A 16,795-nucleotide genomic window follows, 5' to 3' on the forward strand; every position below is an offset into this window, starting at 1 on the left:
GTACGCCTCGTCGGCGACCTGCTTGTCGTAGACCGGAGCTGCTTCCGCGGTCCAATCCCGCTCATCTAGGGTCTTTTCCGCCGCCTCTCTCTTGGAATAGGGAAAAGGCGAGGTGGACAGCTAGGGATGCGGAAGGAGGCGACGCAGCGTCGATGTCCGCCACGAGGACTTCGGGTCCCCTTCAAAGACGCTCCATGCGCACGTGCGTTCCTCCTCCCTCTCGTCGCAGTCGCCATCGCCGCCGCCGCCGCCGCCCCACAAGCAAGGCCACAAGGAGCTCATCGTCGTGGCCCCGTTCACACGTTTCCAACGCTGAGCCCGAAAGAGTCAACACAACACGCGATATAATAAGACTGTGAATCTGTGATAGGGCACATTTCCTTTAAGCCCTCGTTTTGTAATCATTTTTTAAACGTACCCTCCATGATTTCGAAGCATCACGGTTGATGAAATAAACAAATCAATTATCCATTTCTAATTCAAAAAAAAAAAAACGACGATCATCATCGTCTTCGTCGATCAAGAACACGTCCCACAGTTGCTCCACTTGCCGATCCGCCTCCAGCGGCGGCTGATTATTGTTCACCGACGGCGGCGTCTGAGAAGTTGCATTTAGCGGCGCAGCGCAGGAGGAGGGCGGCGGCGGTGGGAAATTGAGCTTGGCGCGCGGGCCGCGGAACTCGAAGGCGGCGCAGTCGTAGGCGCGGGCGGCCTCCTCGGCAGTGTCGAAGGTGCCGAGCCACTTGCGCGCTGCCTTCCAGGGATCACGGATCTCCGCCGCCCATTTGCCCCAAGGCCGCTGCCGTACGCCGCGGTACTTGTTCTTCCTCTCTCTTTTTTTCCTCCTCCTTTTCGGCGCCTTCGCCGCAGTAGGTTCCCCGCCTCTCGTCGTCGCCTCCGCGTCGAAGAACTCGCAGCCGAGGCAACCGTCGATGCGGCAGAGGAGGCAGGGAGGGACTAGGGCGATGAGGTCTGGGGGTGAGGTGGTAGCGCCGGAGATGACGTAGGCGAGGGCGGAGATGGGAATGGAGGTCTCTTGCTCCGAGGAGAAGCAGGAGGAGGATATCGGCGGCATTGCTGGTGGCGGGAAGTGAAAGAGGCAGAGTATATAAAGGTTGTGGCGGGAAGTGAGACGGTTGACCCGCGGACGGATGAGAAATGTTCGTCTGACAGCTGTCGCTCAGGGATGAAAAAAACGCGGTCAAAGAGAAGATTCAAAATAGAATATATGTAATTTATTTTATCAGTAAATTTAAACAAATAATTTCCGATCTTTCTAAAAATAAAACTGGAATATTAAAATATTTTTTTAAAAAAAAATTCAAAAAATTATCAACATTTTTTTGTTCAATTTTCTTTTGAATAAAATATTATTTATGTACGATTCATGGCACGCAGTGAATGTATTTTTACTTAGAAAATAAAAATATAGGAATATTATTAGGTGTTTAAATAAAAAAAGTGCGTTTAAGAACTTTAAAAGGCAATGACATGGCATCATGGTCCAAGCATTGGAAGAAGACAGAAGTCAAATACTCCTTCAGCATCAATGAACCCTATCATTTCTATCAGTTCGGTTGGCTCAATTGCCACACATGGTACGCCTGCCTAATTGATAATCGACTCACATGATTTGCTAGGGCAATTTGGTTGTTTTGCTTCCTTTGGTAGTTTGGCACACTAACTTATCATATCTAGCTTAGTCATAGACTTTGAAATTGCCATGTAGTGTTGTTTTGTAAAGATGGGATGCCTCCTTCTAGCATAGAGGCAACTTACTTTGGAGGAAATATGACTTCCTCTAAAAGGACTATATGCTTGCCCCTTTTCCTGCCTAACTTCGATCTATCACAGTTCCTTGTTAACTCTACTCTTCAATTTCCCTTTCCCCTTCCCTCCTCTCCTCCGGTAAACTAAGCCTTACAACTAACAAGAACCCTATCAAATAAATGCATATAAAAATTGTAAGAGAAAATTTGAGGTATATTTAGTTGAGTGTAGTATCTGCCTCAACCTTGATCCAAAATTGTTGGAGAGAAACTGTGAAAACAAGTGATATGGAGTAGGAAAAAAGTATGAATTAAACTACTAAGCCTTGCATATTATTCCAACTTTATAAAGTATGATAACTTCAGGATGTAAATCATCTGCAGCAATTATGGATATGAGCAGAAATAAGAGGTTCAAGTAACAAACACCAGTGTCGCCAGTCTAGATCTCGATTAGATCACTAATAAATTAGGTATTCTTCTGCAATTATGGTTCACAAAGATGTACACCGTACACTGTGAGCACAAAGTTCTTTTACTCCTGCGATAGTCCAATCTTTGTCATTATCAATGGTAGGAGCATCCTAGGTGGAACTGCTGTCTGAAAACACAAAAGAAAATGAAAATTCAGTAACAATATCCTGGAACTCTAAACACTTTAATATTGGCAAATGCATTCACAAGAAGCATTCAAGATTTACTTATCTTTGACAGCAGGGTTCTCAGTATGGTCTTTTGTACTGTTCGTCGCTTGGGCATCGCTTTGTCCTTCATGTTTGATGTTGTCAAAGTTCTGATCAGAGACTTCTGTAGGAAATTGTGTTTATATTAGTTTTGCAAAATATTCTGTCTCTTCTGTGCAGAAAATGGAGGTTCTAATACGATGAAGTTTGTTTTTGTTTCATAGTAGGATTTTGACATAGTTGATGCTAAGCAATGCACTCAGACTGTTACCAAACCTGCGCCATTAACGACAGGGAAATTTCTAAATGCTTCTATCAATTCCATATCAAGAAATGCGCTTATTAGATAAACAAGTTAGCCGCAGAAAAAAGATCATTCGGTATCCAAGGGAAACTCTTGAAAAATTGACTAGCATCAGTGGAATATCTTCTATCATGTGGTGTCAAAAACCAACTGCTATATAGAATGAGCAAGGTTTCATATTTTCAGTACAATTTCGCTGGTATCGTAATATATTGAGTCTTCACTATCTTATCAGGTTCATCTTTAAGTTATGTGTACATGGTAAAGAATCATGTGATCAGTAGCATATCAAAAAATAGAATAAAATAAAATAAAAATTCAAAGTCATGAATAGAACAATCTCAAAACTGCCATAACTAGTTTGAAATAAAACCTTCATGATGCTGACGTGGAATGTGAGAAGAGTCGGCCTGTTTGTGATTTGGGCTTGTATTGCTTGAGGGCATTGCGAGATTTATGACCACATTAGAATCTACTCGATTCAATGTACCTCTAGAAGTAAAACGCTGAATCCATGGATCCTTAAACAATTGCTTAATCTCTTTCTTCATCTCAAATTGTGCCCTTTTACTTGCAAAGTTCTGTGATCTTCTACCGGGAAACTCAAACTACACAGTTTAACCAAAAAGTAAAATATCCCTCATGAATTATCTGTGAACAAGAAATTTCACTTCCAAACCTGGCAAGTCAAGTGGAAGAAGTTGGTAATCGAACCCAACTTCCTTGTCGGCTTTGGTGCCACTAGTGGTAGGGAACCAAGCAGATCACTTGATGCTTTCTCGCTGTTGCACAATTGATCAAGGAAAGATGTTTCCAGGGTTCTCAAATATAGTGTATGTTTCTCATTGGTCCACTTTTCCTACAAACAAACACAACTTCATCAAAGAATTGTAAAACGACGCGATTTGGAAAATTGGATGATATCTGAATTAGACATAAAGCCTACAAATACAAGTTTTACATCCATCATAATGAGAAGGAAATAGGTGTAAATACACCAAGATGGTAGATATTATCTATGTACGTAGCTGTGAAAATCTCCCATATGTGTTAACAGGATGTTCTGTCAGAAACATTGACATTCAAAAGGAGAAGAAGGGGACGAAGAAGAAGGTCATATAATCAAAGAATAATATGTTGAAGAAAATTCCTCTACCCAAGATCATCACGTAAGACATTGAACAAGATAAATATAATTTGCAAAAACAAACACGTAACTCTGTTCTCCATTGCTTGGTCTTCATTTTCCTCTTCTCTCTTTTGCTAACCTTCTAAGGGTTTAGAACACAACAAATGAGAGGCTATATGGTTGTAAATTCCCAAACAACATGAAGATTCTAAATGACTCGGTCCGATCTAGGGTTCCTCTGAGAAAAATGGTTCGATCAAATCCTTCGAAGGATTCACAGCCCTAAACTGCTACCGCTATCGGCAGACAGATTCTAAAACACAGGCATAAATTCCAGATCAAACATGAAATTCACCAGAGCAAGATTAGCCATTCGAGTGTCAACTGATTCGAACAAGGAACAAATCTCGAAACGGGGAGAGGAGGAAGGAAGTTGGAAGAAAGCTTACGCTTTTGATGCTCTCAAGGCTGCTGCCGGTGTCCTCCCTGGATCCATCTGGCTTCACGGCGGAACCCTCCGTCGGAACCGCTTCGCCTTCCATTGTAAATTATCCACAGTGGTTTGGAGGAGAAAGATGAAAAGGAGGAGGAAGAGGAAGAGGAAGAGGAGGAGGAGGAGGAGGAGGAGATGGGAGTGGAGAAAAAAGGACGAGGAAGAAGAAGAGGAAGGTAAAGGAAAAGAGCGAGGCCGAACTCCGAGTTGGCGGACCTTTTGAACACGTGGCTAAACCGTGTCATGGCCCACTTAAGGATGCAAAATATCAGGAAGTCATAAATTATTAGGTCATCCCAACCGTTCATCAAATAAAAATTATTTATTCGATTTTTTTATTCAAATAAAAAATGTCAAAATCATTGGCCAAACCGGTGGAAACTTTCGTAATCTCATTGTATGGACAATAGACGGGTTTCTTTCTGAATAGCGGGTTGGTTGACTCCAACATCTTTTCCATATAATTATACACCGTAGGCGACAACATACGTAATCATCTGACGCGACTAAACATAATTTATTTTTAATCTCTATTCCTCTTCGCACAGATTTATTCATTCTCATTCTCTTCCTTCGCTTCCTTCGCTGGTCTCTCTCTCCTAAAATAAAAATCCTAAATCTTCTTCATCATTCATCCACTTCCCATCTTAGATATAGAACGTCTTATTTAACTCTCAACTCGCAACAAATGAATTAAGATTTTTACTCATGACTATATTACTCATCTCTCTCCTCTTTTTTTTCTATTCATATTTCATAATCCATATTCTATATCAACCCTATAAACTCCAATTGTTGATTTTAAGATCCCAACACAAACGTTAAGCTAGTTTTCTTTCAAAACCAACACTAACATGGTGGTTTTGAAAGACCAACACAAACGTTAAATTGTTTTTCTTTCAAAACCAACATTAACATGGTGCTGGTCTTTCAAAATCACCACAACGTTGGTACTGATTTTCTTTCAAAATCAGCATTGACTAATACCACATTGATATTGGTCTTTCAAAACCAGTACTAACTACTAGCAACGACCAACACCACATTGGTGTTGGTCTCTCTAAACCAGCACCAACTTGATGATGTTTTTAAAAAATAAACACTAACGTAGTGCTGATTTAAAAAAAAAAAAAGGGTCAATACATCCAAAGCAATAAAACCATTGCATATGAAACTTCCAAATAACATTTAAAATGCATGATTTACATGACAACTTTAGCGTAATACTACTTTTGATCTAGATAGTAACTTGGAAGATCCTTTCACTAAGACTCTTAAGGTTGAGTAATACTACTTTTGATCTAGATATTAATTAAGTTAGTTTTGATCCAAAAGTAGTACCACTCAACCTTATCGTCATGTCAGACTAAGTCCACCTGCGTAGTTGCTGCACATCAAAAGCTCTTGCCTTAAGAGCCTTAGTGAAAGGATCTTCCAAGTTATCATCTGATGTAATCTAGGCGACAACTTTTCCTCGTTATACGATGTCTCCTATTGGCTGGTACTTGCGCTCTATATGTTTACTTGCCTTATGGGCTCGTGGTTCCTTCGAGTTTGCTATTGCACCACTTATTATCACAAGACACTGTAATAATTTTTGGACAAACCAGGAATCACATCTAAGTCCATCATGAAGTTTCTGAGCCATACAACTTCTATGGCTACCTCAAAGGTTGCCACATACTCAGCTTCCATGGTGGAGTCCCAAAAACATCTATGCTTAACACTCCTCCATTGTTATGACTTTACCTCCTAAAGTAAACATAAAACCCCGAGGTCGACTTACTATTGTCCCTATCTGATTGGAAGTCAAAATCCGTGTAACCCACAGGAAGCAAATTATCTGCTTAGTAAACCAGCATATAATCTCTAGTCCTTCTTAGGTACTTCAATATATGCTTTACAACAGTCCAATGTTTTTGTCCAGGGATACTTTGATATCTGCTAACTATGCTCACGGCAAAACAGATATCCGGTCTCGTGCATAACATAGCATACATTAGACTTCCTACAACTGAAGCATAAGGAACTGCCTTCATCTCTTCTATCTCTTTTGATGTCTTCGAAGACATTTCTTTAGATAAAGATACTCCATGCCTAAAATGTAGAAAACCTTTCTGGGAGTCTTGCATGCTAAAACGAGCAAAGATTGTATCGATATATGAAGCTTGGGACAAACACAATATCCTTTTCTTACGATCCCTTATTACTTTGATCCTAAGAATATGTGCGCATTCTCCTAAGTCCTTCATATCGAATTACTTGGATAACCATACTCTTACTTCTGACAACACTTTGATATTGTTTCCAATTAACAAAATGTCATCTATGTATAGTACAAGAAATACCACCACGTTTCCATCACACTTCTTGTATACACAAGACTCATCCGGACACTGAATAAATCCATACGACTGGATTACTTCATTAAATCGGATGTTCCAAGATCTTGAAGCTTGCTTCAGTCCATAAATAGACCGATTTAGTTTACACACTAGATGTTCTTTGCCTTTTTCAATGAACCCCTTTGGTTGCTTTATATGGATGTTTTCTTCAAGACTTCCGTTAAGGAAAGTTGTCATGACATCAATTTGTCAAACCTCATAATCCATATGAGCAACAATAGATAAGAGTATTCGGATGGACTTAAGCATAGCTACTGACGAAAAGGTTTCTTCATAATTGATTCCCTCTTTCTGAGTATACCCCTTTGCAACAAGCCTTGCTTTGAAGGTTTCCACCTTCCCATCTATCCCTCTTTTCCTTTTGTAGATCCACTTACATCTAACGGCTTTTACATCATTTGGTGGTTCTACAAGCTCCCATACCTTATCAAATAAATGCCCTCACTAAATTAAAGCTTGCAAAAAGTCTCAAGTTATGCACATGCTCACGAAACATCTTGGGAGGCAAGACTTTTGTCATTGGGTCTGCCACCATAGCACTAGTACTAATGTGCTCAATGGATATTAACTCGTTTTGGATCCTTTCCTTTACAACAAGGTACTTAATGTCAATATGCTTGGAAGCACTACTTGACTTGTTGTTCTTAGAAAAGAATACGAGAACGTGGTTGTTGCAGAATATTTTCAGTGGTCTGGACATAAAATTCACCACTTGAAGCCCCATGATAAAATTTTTAATCCATATAGCATGTCACAATGCTTCATAACAGGCTACAAATTCCGCTTACATGGTAGAAGAAAGTGTAATAGTCTGTTTTGTACTTTTCCATGAAATAGGTGCTCCAGATAACATAAAAACATATCCATATGTAGATTTTCTAGTATTGAGGCATCCTGTGTAGTCAGAATCAGAATATCCAATGACCTCGAGAAAATCTGATCTCCTGTAAATGAACATGAAATCTTTTGTACCTTGTAATTATCGCATAACTTTCTTGTAATTCTTCCAATGATCCACATACTGATCAGTTCGCTCATTTTCCATTTCTTCTTCTGAGTATTATAGTTGATCTTGAAAGGACCAAACTGAGAAGGAAGAGATGTCATAATGAAATGAACAAGAAAGTCCTCAAAGATCTCCATGTCCATGGCCTTAAGCTGAGCAACCATATCATTCATTCTTAGGATTTGCCCACGAACACCACCAAGGTCGTTGTACTTAGAAGTTACCATTTTGATGATCAGTGTGGTAGCAAGTGCTTTAGAGAAGCTCTGAAACTGCTCCTCAATGGAATCAAGGAAGTCCTTAGCATTTCAGAATCAAGCACGCCTCCTCGAATATCTGACGATATGGAACCTTTCATTATCATAAGTGACAAACGGTTGGACCTTCCCTTGTTTTCATAAGCAGATTCTTCATCTTGAGTGCTAGTGTTTGAAAGTGGGGTAGGTTTATCAACCCGTAAGGCATAATCAAGGTCCATAACGCCCAGAACGAGGTGAATCTGTTCGTTTCATTTCTTAAAATTGCTACCCGTCAGAGTTTCAATGGACGCGATTTGGCTCGTAATTGAAGCTGCGTTCACAGAGTTAAATCATGCTCATTAACAATAATGAAAAATATAAATCATAATCATAATACATAAGCGATTGAAGAAGTACACTTTAATGTAATTATAGAATTGAATTTATATTACCGTTGGACAGAAAATAAATTTAGACTACAATTAAGCATTACATTAGTGCCAAAAATTATGATGGAGAATAATGGCATACGTTATCTATCGAGAAAATAGCAAATGTTACAACCTTCTGTTGGGCTGACTGTAATAAATGCACATAAATTTTCTCCATTAGATTTTTTATTTAATCATAGAACTAAATTCAAATCACCATTAGGCAGAATTGATTTAGAACTATGATTAAATTGTGCGTTAGTGCTAAAGTATGATAGAAAATTAAACATAAGTTTTCTATCAAGAAATAGCAAAATATTACAACCTTCCGTTGGGCCGATTGTAACAGATGCACGATTTTTTTTTATCCATAAAAATTTTAGCATAATTATAGTTGAATTCACCCCACCATTAGTCAAAAGATAAATTCATACTATAATAAATTTCATTCAATAATTTAAAAAATAGTTTTTGGTTGGGCCAATTATTAATTTTAATATAAGAATGTAACATAAATATGGTTTTGTTATTCCTATTTATTTAATTGATAAATCTTCCGTTAGGTCGACTTATCATGAAAATAAATAAGAGTTCCACGTTAAATTTAATATATTTATGACATGCTTTCAATCATGCGTATCATAATTATATACATGAAAATAATAATTATGATTCAAAATTAATTAAGGATATTAAACACGTTAATACATTAAATAACGAGATGACGAAGTTAACAATTAAATCATCAATCAAGCATAAATTCATGTAATCATATAAAGATATTTTCTAATATAATTATGGTAAATAATTTATTGAAAGCACATTAATCACATAAGATATTTATCTTAATAAATAATATGACAATTAATATGGCAACTAATATAGCAACTATTAATGACATACTATAACAACATTGATAATTATGACAATTATCTTGATAGTATGAAGTAAGTTATCTATAGAAATAACTTATGCAACATTGATTTATATTTAGCAATTAATTTTGTCATTAATTGCCATCAAAATATTTTTGGAGACGTAATTAAGTTATCATTCAAAACAAACACCCCTTTTAACAAAATAAAATTATTGCACACAAATACAATTAATACATGTCCGTCGTTTCAAGACTAAAATAAGCATAAATAAATAAATATATATATATATATATATATATATATAGGAGAGCTCTCCTATATAAGTAATCACGTTTTTGCTTTCTCTTCCCCCTCGGTCCGCCGAACCTTGCCGCCACGATCTCTCTCCGTCGAAGCTTGCCGCCTCCCTCTATCGCCCCCGAACCTGGCCTCCGTGATCTCTCGCCGCCGAAGCTTGTCGCCTCCCTCTATCACCGCCGAACCTTGCCGCCTCCCTCTATCGCCGCCGAAGCAAACCTCTCTCGTCGGTGGTCTAGGGTTTTTTGCTAGCTTCGCTTCCCTCTCTCGGCGGCGGCGCATTCCTCCCTCTCCTCCGAAGCAATCGAGGTGTCGGGATCTAGGGTTTTTGTACTTCTTTTCCCTCTCTCGTCGGCGGCGCATTCCTCCATCTCCCCCGAAAGAAACGAGGTTTTTTCATCATCTTTGATGGCTATTCCATTCCATTTACTTCTTAAGAACAGATCATTTCATTCTTCACATCATAATTATTGTTTTAGTAATATATTTTGTGTATTTCTATCTGATGGTCGGCATGAAATAGTCTCCACAATTATTTCAAAAAATTTGTGTACATTTACTTGGTTGACTACTCTTTAGTGGATGTTGACCATTAACAAAATTAGCAAATAGAATAGAAGTTAAAGCTGTTGAAAATTCTAGGTACTCTAAGTGTATATTTCCTACTAGACATTAAGAAATAAGATGTAGTATTTATTTTTTATTTATATATTGTCTAATATAATGCGAGAACGCACAGAAATGGAAGAAAATAGAGTTGATGATCAAGAATTTATTCCCCAAGTTGTAGAAGCTCGAAAGCCAAAAATTAGAATGGAATTCCCGTCACTAGAGGATGTATATTCGTTCTATAACCAATATGCTCGAGAAGCCGGATTTAGTTCAAGGAATAACATGAGTAAGAAAAACTCGAGGAGTAATCTGTCCTAATTAAAATCATCAAAGGAGAAATCAATCTTAAATTCCAGGCTTTGTCATGGGTGCGGACATCGAGGAGTACACATGACAAGTGTAACTGTCCCAATTTACGGGAAGGGTATGTGTCGAATAATTTTATATTTTTATTATATTTTGTATATGACAATGTGTCAATTATCAGATCAATTGTAGATAATAATCATATCAATATTGATGATACATATGAACCTGATTTGGGATCTATAGCTGGTATTATCAAAATTTTAATTTGTTAAATTATAGTGGTTTATTGTTTATTAAGAAAATGAATTTAATAAATTATCTTTATTGTTGCAGGTTCTAACAACATGCGCTAGGATGTACTAATTATCTATGGTTGGTATTCATCTATTTAATTTCTAATAAACTGCTATAATTCTCTAGCTCTTACTGCCCCTCGAAGTAATGAAGTAACACCACGTTATAGTATATCTTCTATGGTCATACTGATAGTCCTCAGGGCGTAGCACAGATGGGGAGTGCATGGTTCTGTGGCTGAAAGGTCCAAGGGTCGATCCCCGGGGTGTCACTGCCTGGGGTTAACGTCTCCGCTATGCGCTTTCCACCTGTGTACCTATATTTACCTCCCTCCATATTCGTGGGACCAGCTCTAGGGGGGCCGCTGATGTGGCGGTTCCACATTTTTTTTTATATGGTCATACTGATAGAATCCACTACTGTTTCTGTCCGCTTGGCTAACCTGTCACGTACCAATCTGTCTGACTGTATTCTTATATTACTTATTAAGTAGAAGTCGCAGGATAATTCATAAAGATACTACAAAGTGCTTTAAGTGTTCACAACTCAAACTTAAGGATCCATTGGTGTTTGTAATTCTCAATTCTGTTTTTTTTGTTTGTAAATAAGTGTCGCGGTAAGATCATTCTCTCTGTTATAACCTTAGGCCAGATTTACTGATGCATTATAGCGTGAATTGGCTGGAATAACTATACCTGCTGAGCGAATTTATGGTCTCAGGACTGGGTGTGCACATAATCTATGCAACATGTTGATGAGATTATTTTCTATTTTTTTCAACTTTGTTCCTACTGTAAATTATTTTTGTAATTTCATTGACTAGATGATCTGATTCAAGTTTTTATTCTTTTTTTTTCCAGCTTGTGTCGATCTTCTCACCTTTGGCCTGAAAGTTCTATTGAGGTGCCAGCTGAAGAACAAAAGAAGACAAACACATGAGTTCCATTAAGGTGTCTGCATCAAACTAGGTGATCCTGTCCGAAAGCTGAATCAACGAACGCTGGGCACGTGGCGCTCTTCGGGTCGCTGACGTAGATCGTCGGCTGATCGTACGAACCTCCGACGGACCTGCACAGAAGTCGGGCCGGGAAGGGGTTCCCGGCGACGACCCTCCGACGCCCAAGTCAGGTAAGCAAACAACGAAGAAGTGGCTCCCAATGTCAAAGAACGCGTACCTCCGGCGAAGGGTAAGGACCCTTTATATAGAGCTGTGAAGAGGCTCGGGCACACATACCGAGGTGCATACGTGTCCTTTGTCCATACCTCGGTATGGGCTTGTCAGAAGAGCTTACCTGACATCATACTGCTACAGTCCAAGCACATCTATGATGGGACAGCGGGATCCTCTGTTATAAGATCTTGCGTATGACCTGGTCGTTGAACATACCCGCTGTCAGGAGATGTTCCCCCGATGTTTCCTTTGTCCTTGTCTCTTCTGTTCCCGCGCCGAGCGGCCAGCCGCTCGGCAGGCATAGGTCCGACCGGGCGTAGGTATCGGTCCGACCGGGTGCTCGGCTGAGAGTGTTCCACAGCAACGATGCTTTATGCTTCGGCCGAGCGGGATATCCGCTCGGCCAGGTGACCCTTTTCACTATGAGCGTCGGAAACCCGCCCATGGTCGGGTTGTCTTCTGTCCGGCCCGGGAAGCTCCTGGCCGAATGTCAGGTCGGCTCGACATCCTTCCGTTCGGCCCTGCATCCTTCCGTTCGGCCCGGCATGCTTCCGTTCAACCCGGCATCCTTCCGTTCGGCCCGGCATGCTTCCGTTCAGCCCGGTATCCTTCGTTCGGCAGGGCATCCTTCCGTTCGGCCTGGCATCCTTCGTTCGGCGCGAACTTGGGGTTGACCTCCACGTGTCTTTGACCCTCCGCCCATGAGGGTCCCCCATCCTTACCACCGGATCACATGCCTCCCCTTTAAGTCTAGTCGAAGGAGGCGCATAGTCCGACTGACTGGACGCCCGTAGTGCCGAGCGGCGCATCCAAGAAACCATCCTCCGCTTCTCCTCGTTAATCGCCTCTCATCCCACCTCTCTTGCGTTTTGCAAGGGATTTCTCACGAAGTATTTTGTATAGCTAGTCCGCTCGGCTGAATATGTCCTACTTTGACAAAAGAAGTTGTTCGCTTGATGTTGATGTACCTTTGGGTACTGAGCCGAGCGGAACGTAGAGGCGGTCGAACGATATTGACGGTGAATACCCTCGGGTACTTGCTCACAAGTCCTATTGATTGCCTCCGTCCGCTCGGAGGGTTTACAAAAAACAACGGAAACTTGAAAGAAATTTTACAAACCCTTCATTCACTATCACCAAAATCAAAGAGAGAATCGGGAATGGAGCCCATCATGATCGCCAGATCTTCGGGGGGGTTGGGGGGGGAGTTATGGACAGCTTGTCGCTGAACTTTTCGCCAAATTCATCCGAGCGGACGAATGCTTTGCGCGCTTCCGCCAACCGACCGGGCTCCCCATCTTGATATTCTTTAAGAGTGGCTCCGGAAGCGTCAAGGGCCGTCTGGAGATCTTGCAAAGCCCCTTCCGCTTTAACCTGGTTGGCCGAGCGGCCCTCCCGTTCAGTCTTGAGCAAGGCGTCTAATTCCTTCACTCGCTGCTCTAGCCCCCGGTTCTCTACCTTCATCATATCCATATCGTCGATGGCTTGGCGCTTCCGGGTGGTTGCGGTCTTTATCTCCTTGTCCCGCTGCTTGACCAAAGCCTCAAGTTGAGCCACTTCGCTCGACAAGCCGGAAGACTTACCCCGTTCGGCTTCCAGCAACTTTTTTGCCTTCTCCAGAGCGGCCGTTGACTGTCTGTTATCTCCCGCGGCTTTGAGCTTTTTCAGCTCGTCCTCCAGTTCGGCCAGGCGATTGCTGATTGCAATCTACTCCACCCAATTCTGCAAACGGATAGGAGCAAGTTAGAAACTAAATCCAAATAATTAACATGGCAAAGAACATACCCCGGTCGCCTGTTGTAGATTGCTGTCGCCTAGCTGACCGGGAGTCATCATTGCAATCCGGAGCCGAGCATCCTCCCAGGCTTTGGCCAGAGGACCTGTGAGGGTGATTTGCTGCTCGGGGACCACTGGCCGATCAGCAGCCGCCATATATTCCTCCGACGGAAGGCGCAGGACAGTTTTTATTAATCTCGGGCCGCTCGGATCACCCTGGGGCGCATCTGCTTTACCGGACGACTCACCACTTGAGGAAGGAAGGTCGCCCAATCACCTAAGGCGACGCATGGTTCGCGGAGGACTGGCGGGCGGCACCTCAGAGGTAGCCCTTGGAGAGCCGCGCGGTGTGGGGGTGCTCTCTATAGAGACCGTCCTGGACAGCACTGGAGCTTCATCGCCCCGCTCGGATTACGGTTTATAAGATGGAGTTGGTTGAGAGGCTGGTTCTGGCCGTCTGCGCTTCCAAGTTGCCAGGGGGCTTCGTCAGCCGAACGTCCCTCTACCCCGACTTGAGTAGAAGGCTCTATATCGCCCGCAGCCTCGTCGAGAGAGACAGAAGCGTCTAAGGCTTCGGGGACAATCCCCTCACCCTCTCTGCTGGCCGGACTAGCTGAGTCCAAGCTCCGCTCAGCGATCTCCCTATTCTTGGCCGCCTCGATCTCAGCAGCTCGTAGTTTCAGCCGCTCGGTAGCCTTTGCGCGCCACATAACTTCGGTTGCAGAAACAAAGAATAAATCAGTTAGAACAAAAGAAAGAGGAGGATAGGAGAGCTTACTCATGCTGCAAGGCAGGTCGGCTGGAATAGTGGACAAGCCGAATATATACATCACTCCCGGAAGGAGCAGCTTGTCGATGTGGTAACGCTGGCCGACTAGCCGGTCGGCTGCATGAAGGTAGGCCGGATCGCCCCTAAACTTGCCGAGCTCCGGTTACGCTGGCATCGCCGTCTGTCACTTGATTCGGAAGGCCGGTGGCTCAGGAAAGCGCATATAGCAAAAATGCTCCTTCCAGTGTTTGTTGGAGCTCGGCATATTATCAAAAAGGACGAAACCTATCTTAGATTGGAAAACAAAAGTACCCCACTCGGCTTGCTTAGGGTAGTAGAAGTAGTGGAACACTTTGGGGTCTACTGTGATGTTGTTTAGTTTAAAGAGGACTACCACCCTGCTCAGCAACCTAATGGAGTTCGGAACTAGCTGGTCGAGCGGGATGCGAAAGTAGTTACACACTTGTAAGAAGAATCGATGTGGAGGAAAGCGTAGCCCGGCTAAAAATTGATCACGAAAAAAGAGGACAGTGTCGGGCGGCGGCTCATGGGGCCGATCGGCTGGAGTGGCTAATACTATGTGGTGGTCGGCAGGGAGTTCATAGGTCCGAGCGAGACGCAATGCGTCCTCCTCGTCAAACCGACTCTCCATGGTCATGTACCAGAGACCAGGAGCGCCAGCGGTCGGTTGGGAAGTGCTAGTCATGGTCGAAAGTAAAAAAGAAATGCGGGACGAAAAGGAAAGGGAAATAAAACAAGGAATGAAGGTGGCAGAATGAAAGAGGCAACCGACAGAAAGAAAAGGGAGGAGAAAGCGAGGAGAAGAAAGGCTTACGAGCAAAAGGATGGTCGCAAGGGGCCTCGGGGTCGCCGGAGAGTTGAGAAGCGAGGTCGCCGGAGAAGAAAGAGCAGAAGGGCGTCGGGGATCGATAAAGCAGAAATGCGGCGGAGAGAAGAGGTCGCGAGATTTATAGCGTTAGCCTCGAACGACCTCAGCCGTCCGATTCAGGTCGTGAAGAACGAGGCGATCATCCAACCACTCATTTTAAACGGCGGCTGTCCCATCGGACGTAACGCCACCACCATACGCTGACCGAAGCTAGATCGCCACGTGTCAGCAGGACACGGGTCGCATTTAATGAGCGCCCCTTACCGCGCGCAGCGCACGTGATTGGCAGTAGGGGAGAGGATTCGGCATGAATTCCAAGGGAATACAAGGCACGGGCAGGACACCGCCGAACGGATGTGCATCCCTAAGCCTGGCCGAGCGGACTAATGCAGTGACCGTTACTCAGTTTGATCGGCAGTCCAGTCAGTCGGACTTCGCCTCCTTCGACTAGACTTGAGGGGGAGGCAAGTGATCCGGCGGTTAGAATAGGGGACCCCCATTTTGAGGGGTCAACGCCACGTGGAAGTCAAAGGACCAGGTGGCTGACCGGAGAAGGGCGAACCGGTCGGCCGACCGGAGAAGGATGGGCCGACCTCCCGACCGGTCGACCGGTGAATAACCGATGGCAAAAGGCGCCCCGACAGGGGTCGGGGTTCCGGCGCTCGATTGAACAGTAACGAAGGGCCGAGCGGAAGTCATGCTCGACCGTAGACATAAAGTAACATACTGCTAGCAGTCCCCACCTAGCACCTTACCGAGGATCTCCCCAGCATACCGATGCATATGGAGGGCCGGACGTGATGTGAGTGCCTGCTGGCCGGACGGGAGATGAGTGCCGACCGACCGGATGGGAGATGAGGGCCGGACGCCCCGACATGGAGTAGGGAGAGAATGACAAGGAACATCTTATGACAGCTGTCAAGTCCTATGACTAGGTCATACTCCAAATCTGGCGGCAAGGTGTTCTGCTGTCCCATTGAAGACGTGCCTGGAGTGTAGCAGTATGGTGTCAGGTAAGCTTTCTGACAAACACATACCGAGGTATGGGCTAAGGACACGTATTTGCCTCGGTAGGTGTGCGTGAGCTCTTTCACCGCTCTATATAAGGAGCCTTATACTTCGCTGGAGGTACGTGTTCTATAATTTGGACAACCACTTCTTCACTGTTAGCTTGCCTGACTTGAGCGTCGGAGGGTCGCCACCGGGAACCCCTTCCCGGCCCGACTTCTGTGCAGGTCCTTCGGAGGTTCGTACGATCAGCCGACGATCTACGTCAGCGACCCGGAGAGCGCCACGTGCCCAGCGTCCGTTGATTCAGCTTTCGGACAGGATCACTGGGGG

At 43.3% G+C, this 16,795-nt stretch overlaps 2 protein-coding genes across 2 annotated transcripts; both read right to left on the reverse strand.

Moving 5' to 3' along the window:
• Window positions 1-327: 327 nt before the first annotated feature.
• On the reverse strand, window positions 328-1,097 carry LOC122051525 (ethylene-responsive transcription factor ERF071-like). The gene has a single exon (XM_042612703.1). The coding sequence runs from the start codon at window positions 1,073-1,075 to the stop codon at window positions 461-463; it is 615 nt and encodes a 204-aa protein (XP_042468637.1). The 5' UTR covers window positions 1,076-1,097; the 3' UTR covers window positions 328-460.
• Window positions 1,098-1,953: 856 nt separating this feature from the next.
• LOC122053622 lies at window positions 1,954-4,563 on the reverse strand. Its single transcript, XM_042615637.1, has 5 exons — window positions 4,335-4,563; window positions 3,436-3,615; window positions 3,130-3,364; window positions 2,475-2,576; window positions 1,954-2,370 (listed from the first exon to the last, which is right to left on the reverse strand). The coding sequence occupies exons 1-5, from the start codon at window positions 4,425-4,427 to the stop codon at window positions 2,354-2,356; spliced, it is 627 nt and encodes a 208-aa protein (XP_042471571.1). The 5' UTR covers window positions 4,428-4,563; the 3' UTR covers window positions 1,954-2,353.
• Window positions 4,564-16,795: the final 12,232 nt, after the last annotated feature.

The sequence above is a fragment of the Zingiber officinale genome, chromosome 3A (assembly GCF_018446385.1).
Source record: "Zingiber officinale cultivar Zhangliang chromosome 3A, Zo_v1.1, whole genome shotgun sequence".
Taxonomy (NCBI): domain Eukaryota; kingdom Viridiplantae; phylum Streptophyta; class Magnoliopsida; order Zingiberales; family Zingiberaceae; genus Zingiber; species Zingiber officinale.

Excerpts from the sequence above, each read along its gene's own strand:
- LOC122053622 (XM_042615637.1), bottom strand. The coding sequence starts at position 4,427 with ATGGAAGGCGAAGCGGTTCCGACGGAGGGTTCCGCCGTGAAGCCAGAT. Across the intron at positions 3,365-3,435 it reads TCTTCCACTTGACTTGCCAG|TTTGAGTTTCCCGGTAGAAG; the intron begins GTTTGGAAGTGA and ends TAAACTGTGTAG. Across the intron at positions 2,577-3,129 it reads TCCACGTCAGCATCATGAAG|AAGTCTCTGATCAGAACTTT; the intron begins GTTTTATTTCAA and ends AATTTCCTACAG.
- LOC122051525 (XM_042612703.1), bottom strand. The coding sequence starts at position 1,075 with ATGCCGCCGATATCCTCCTCCTGCTTCTCCTCGGAGCAAGAGACCTCC.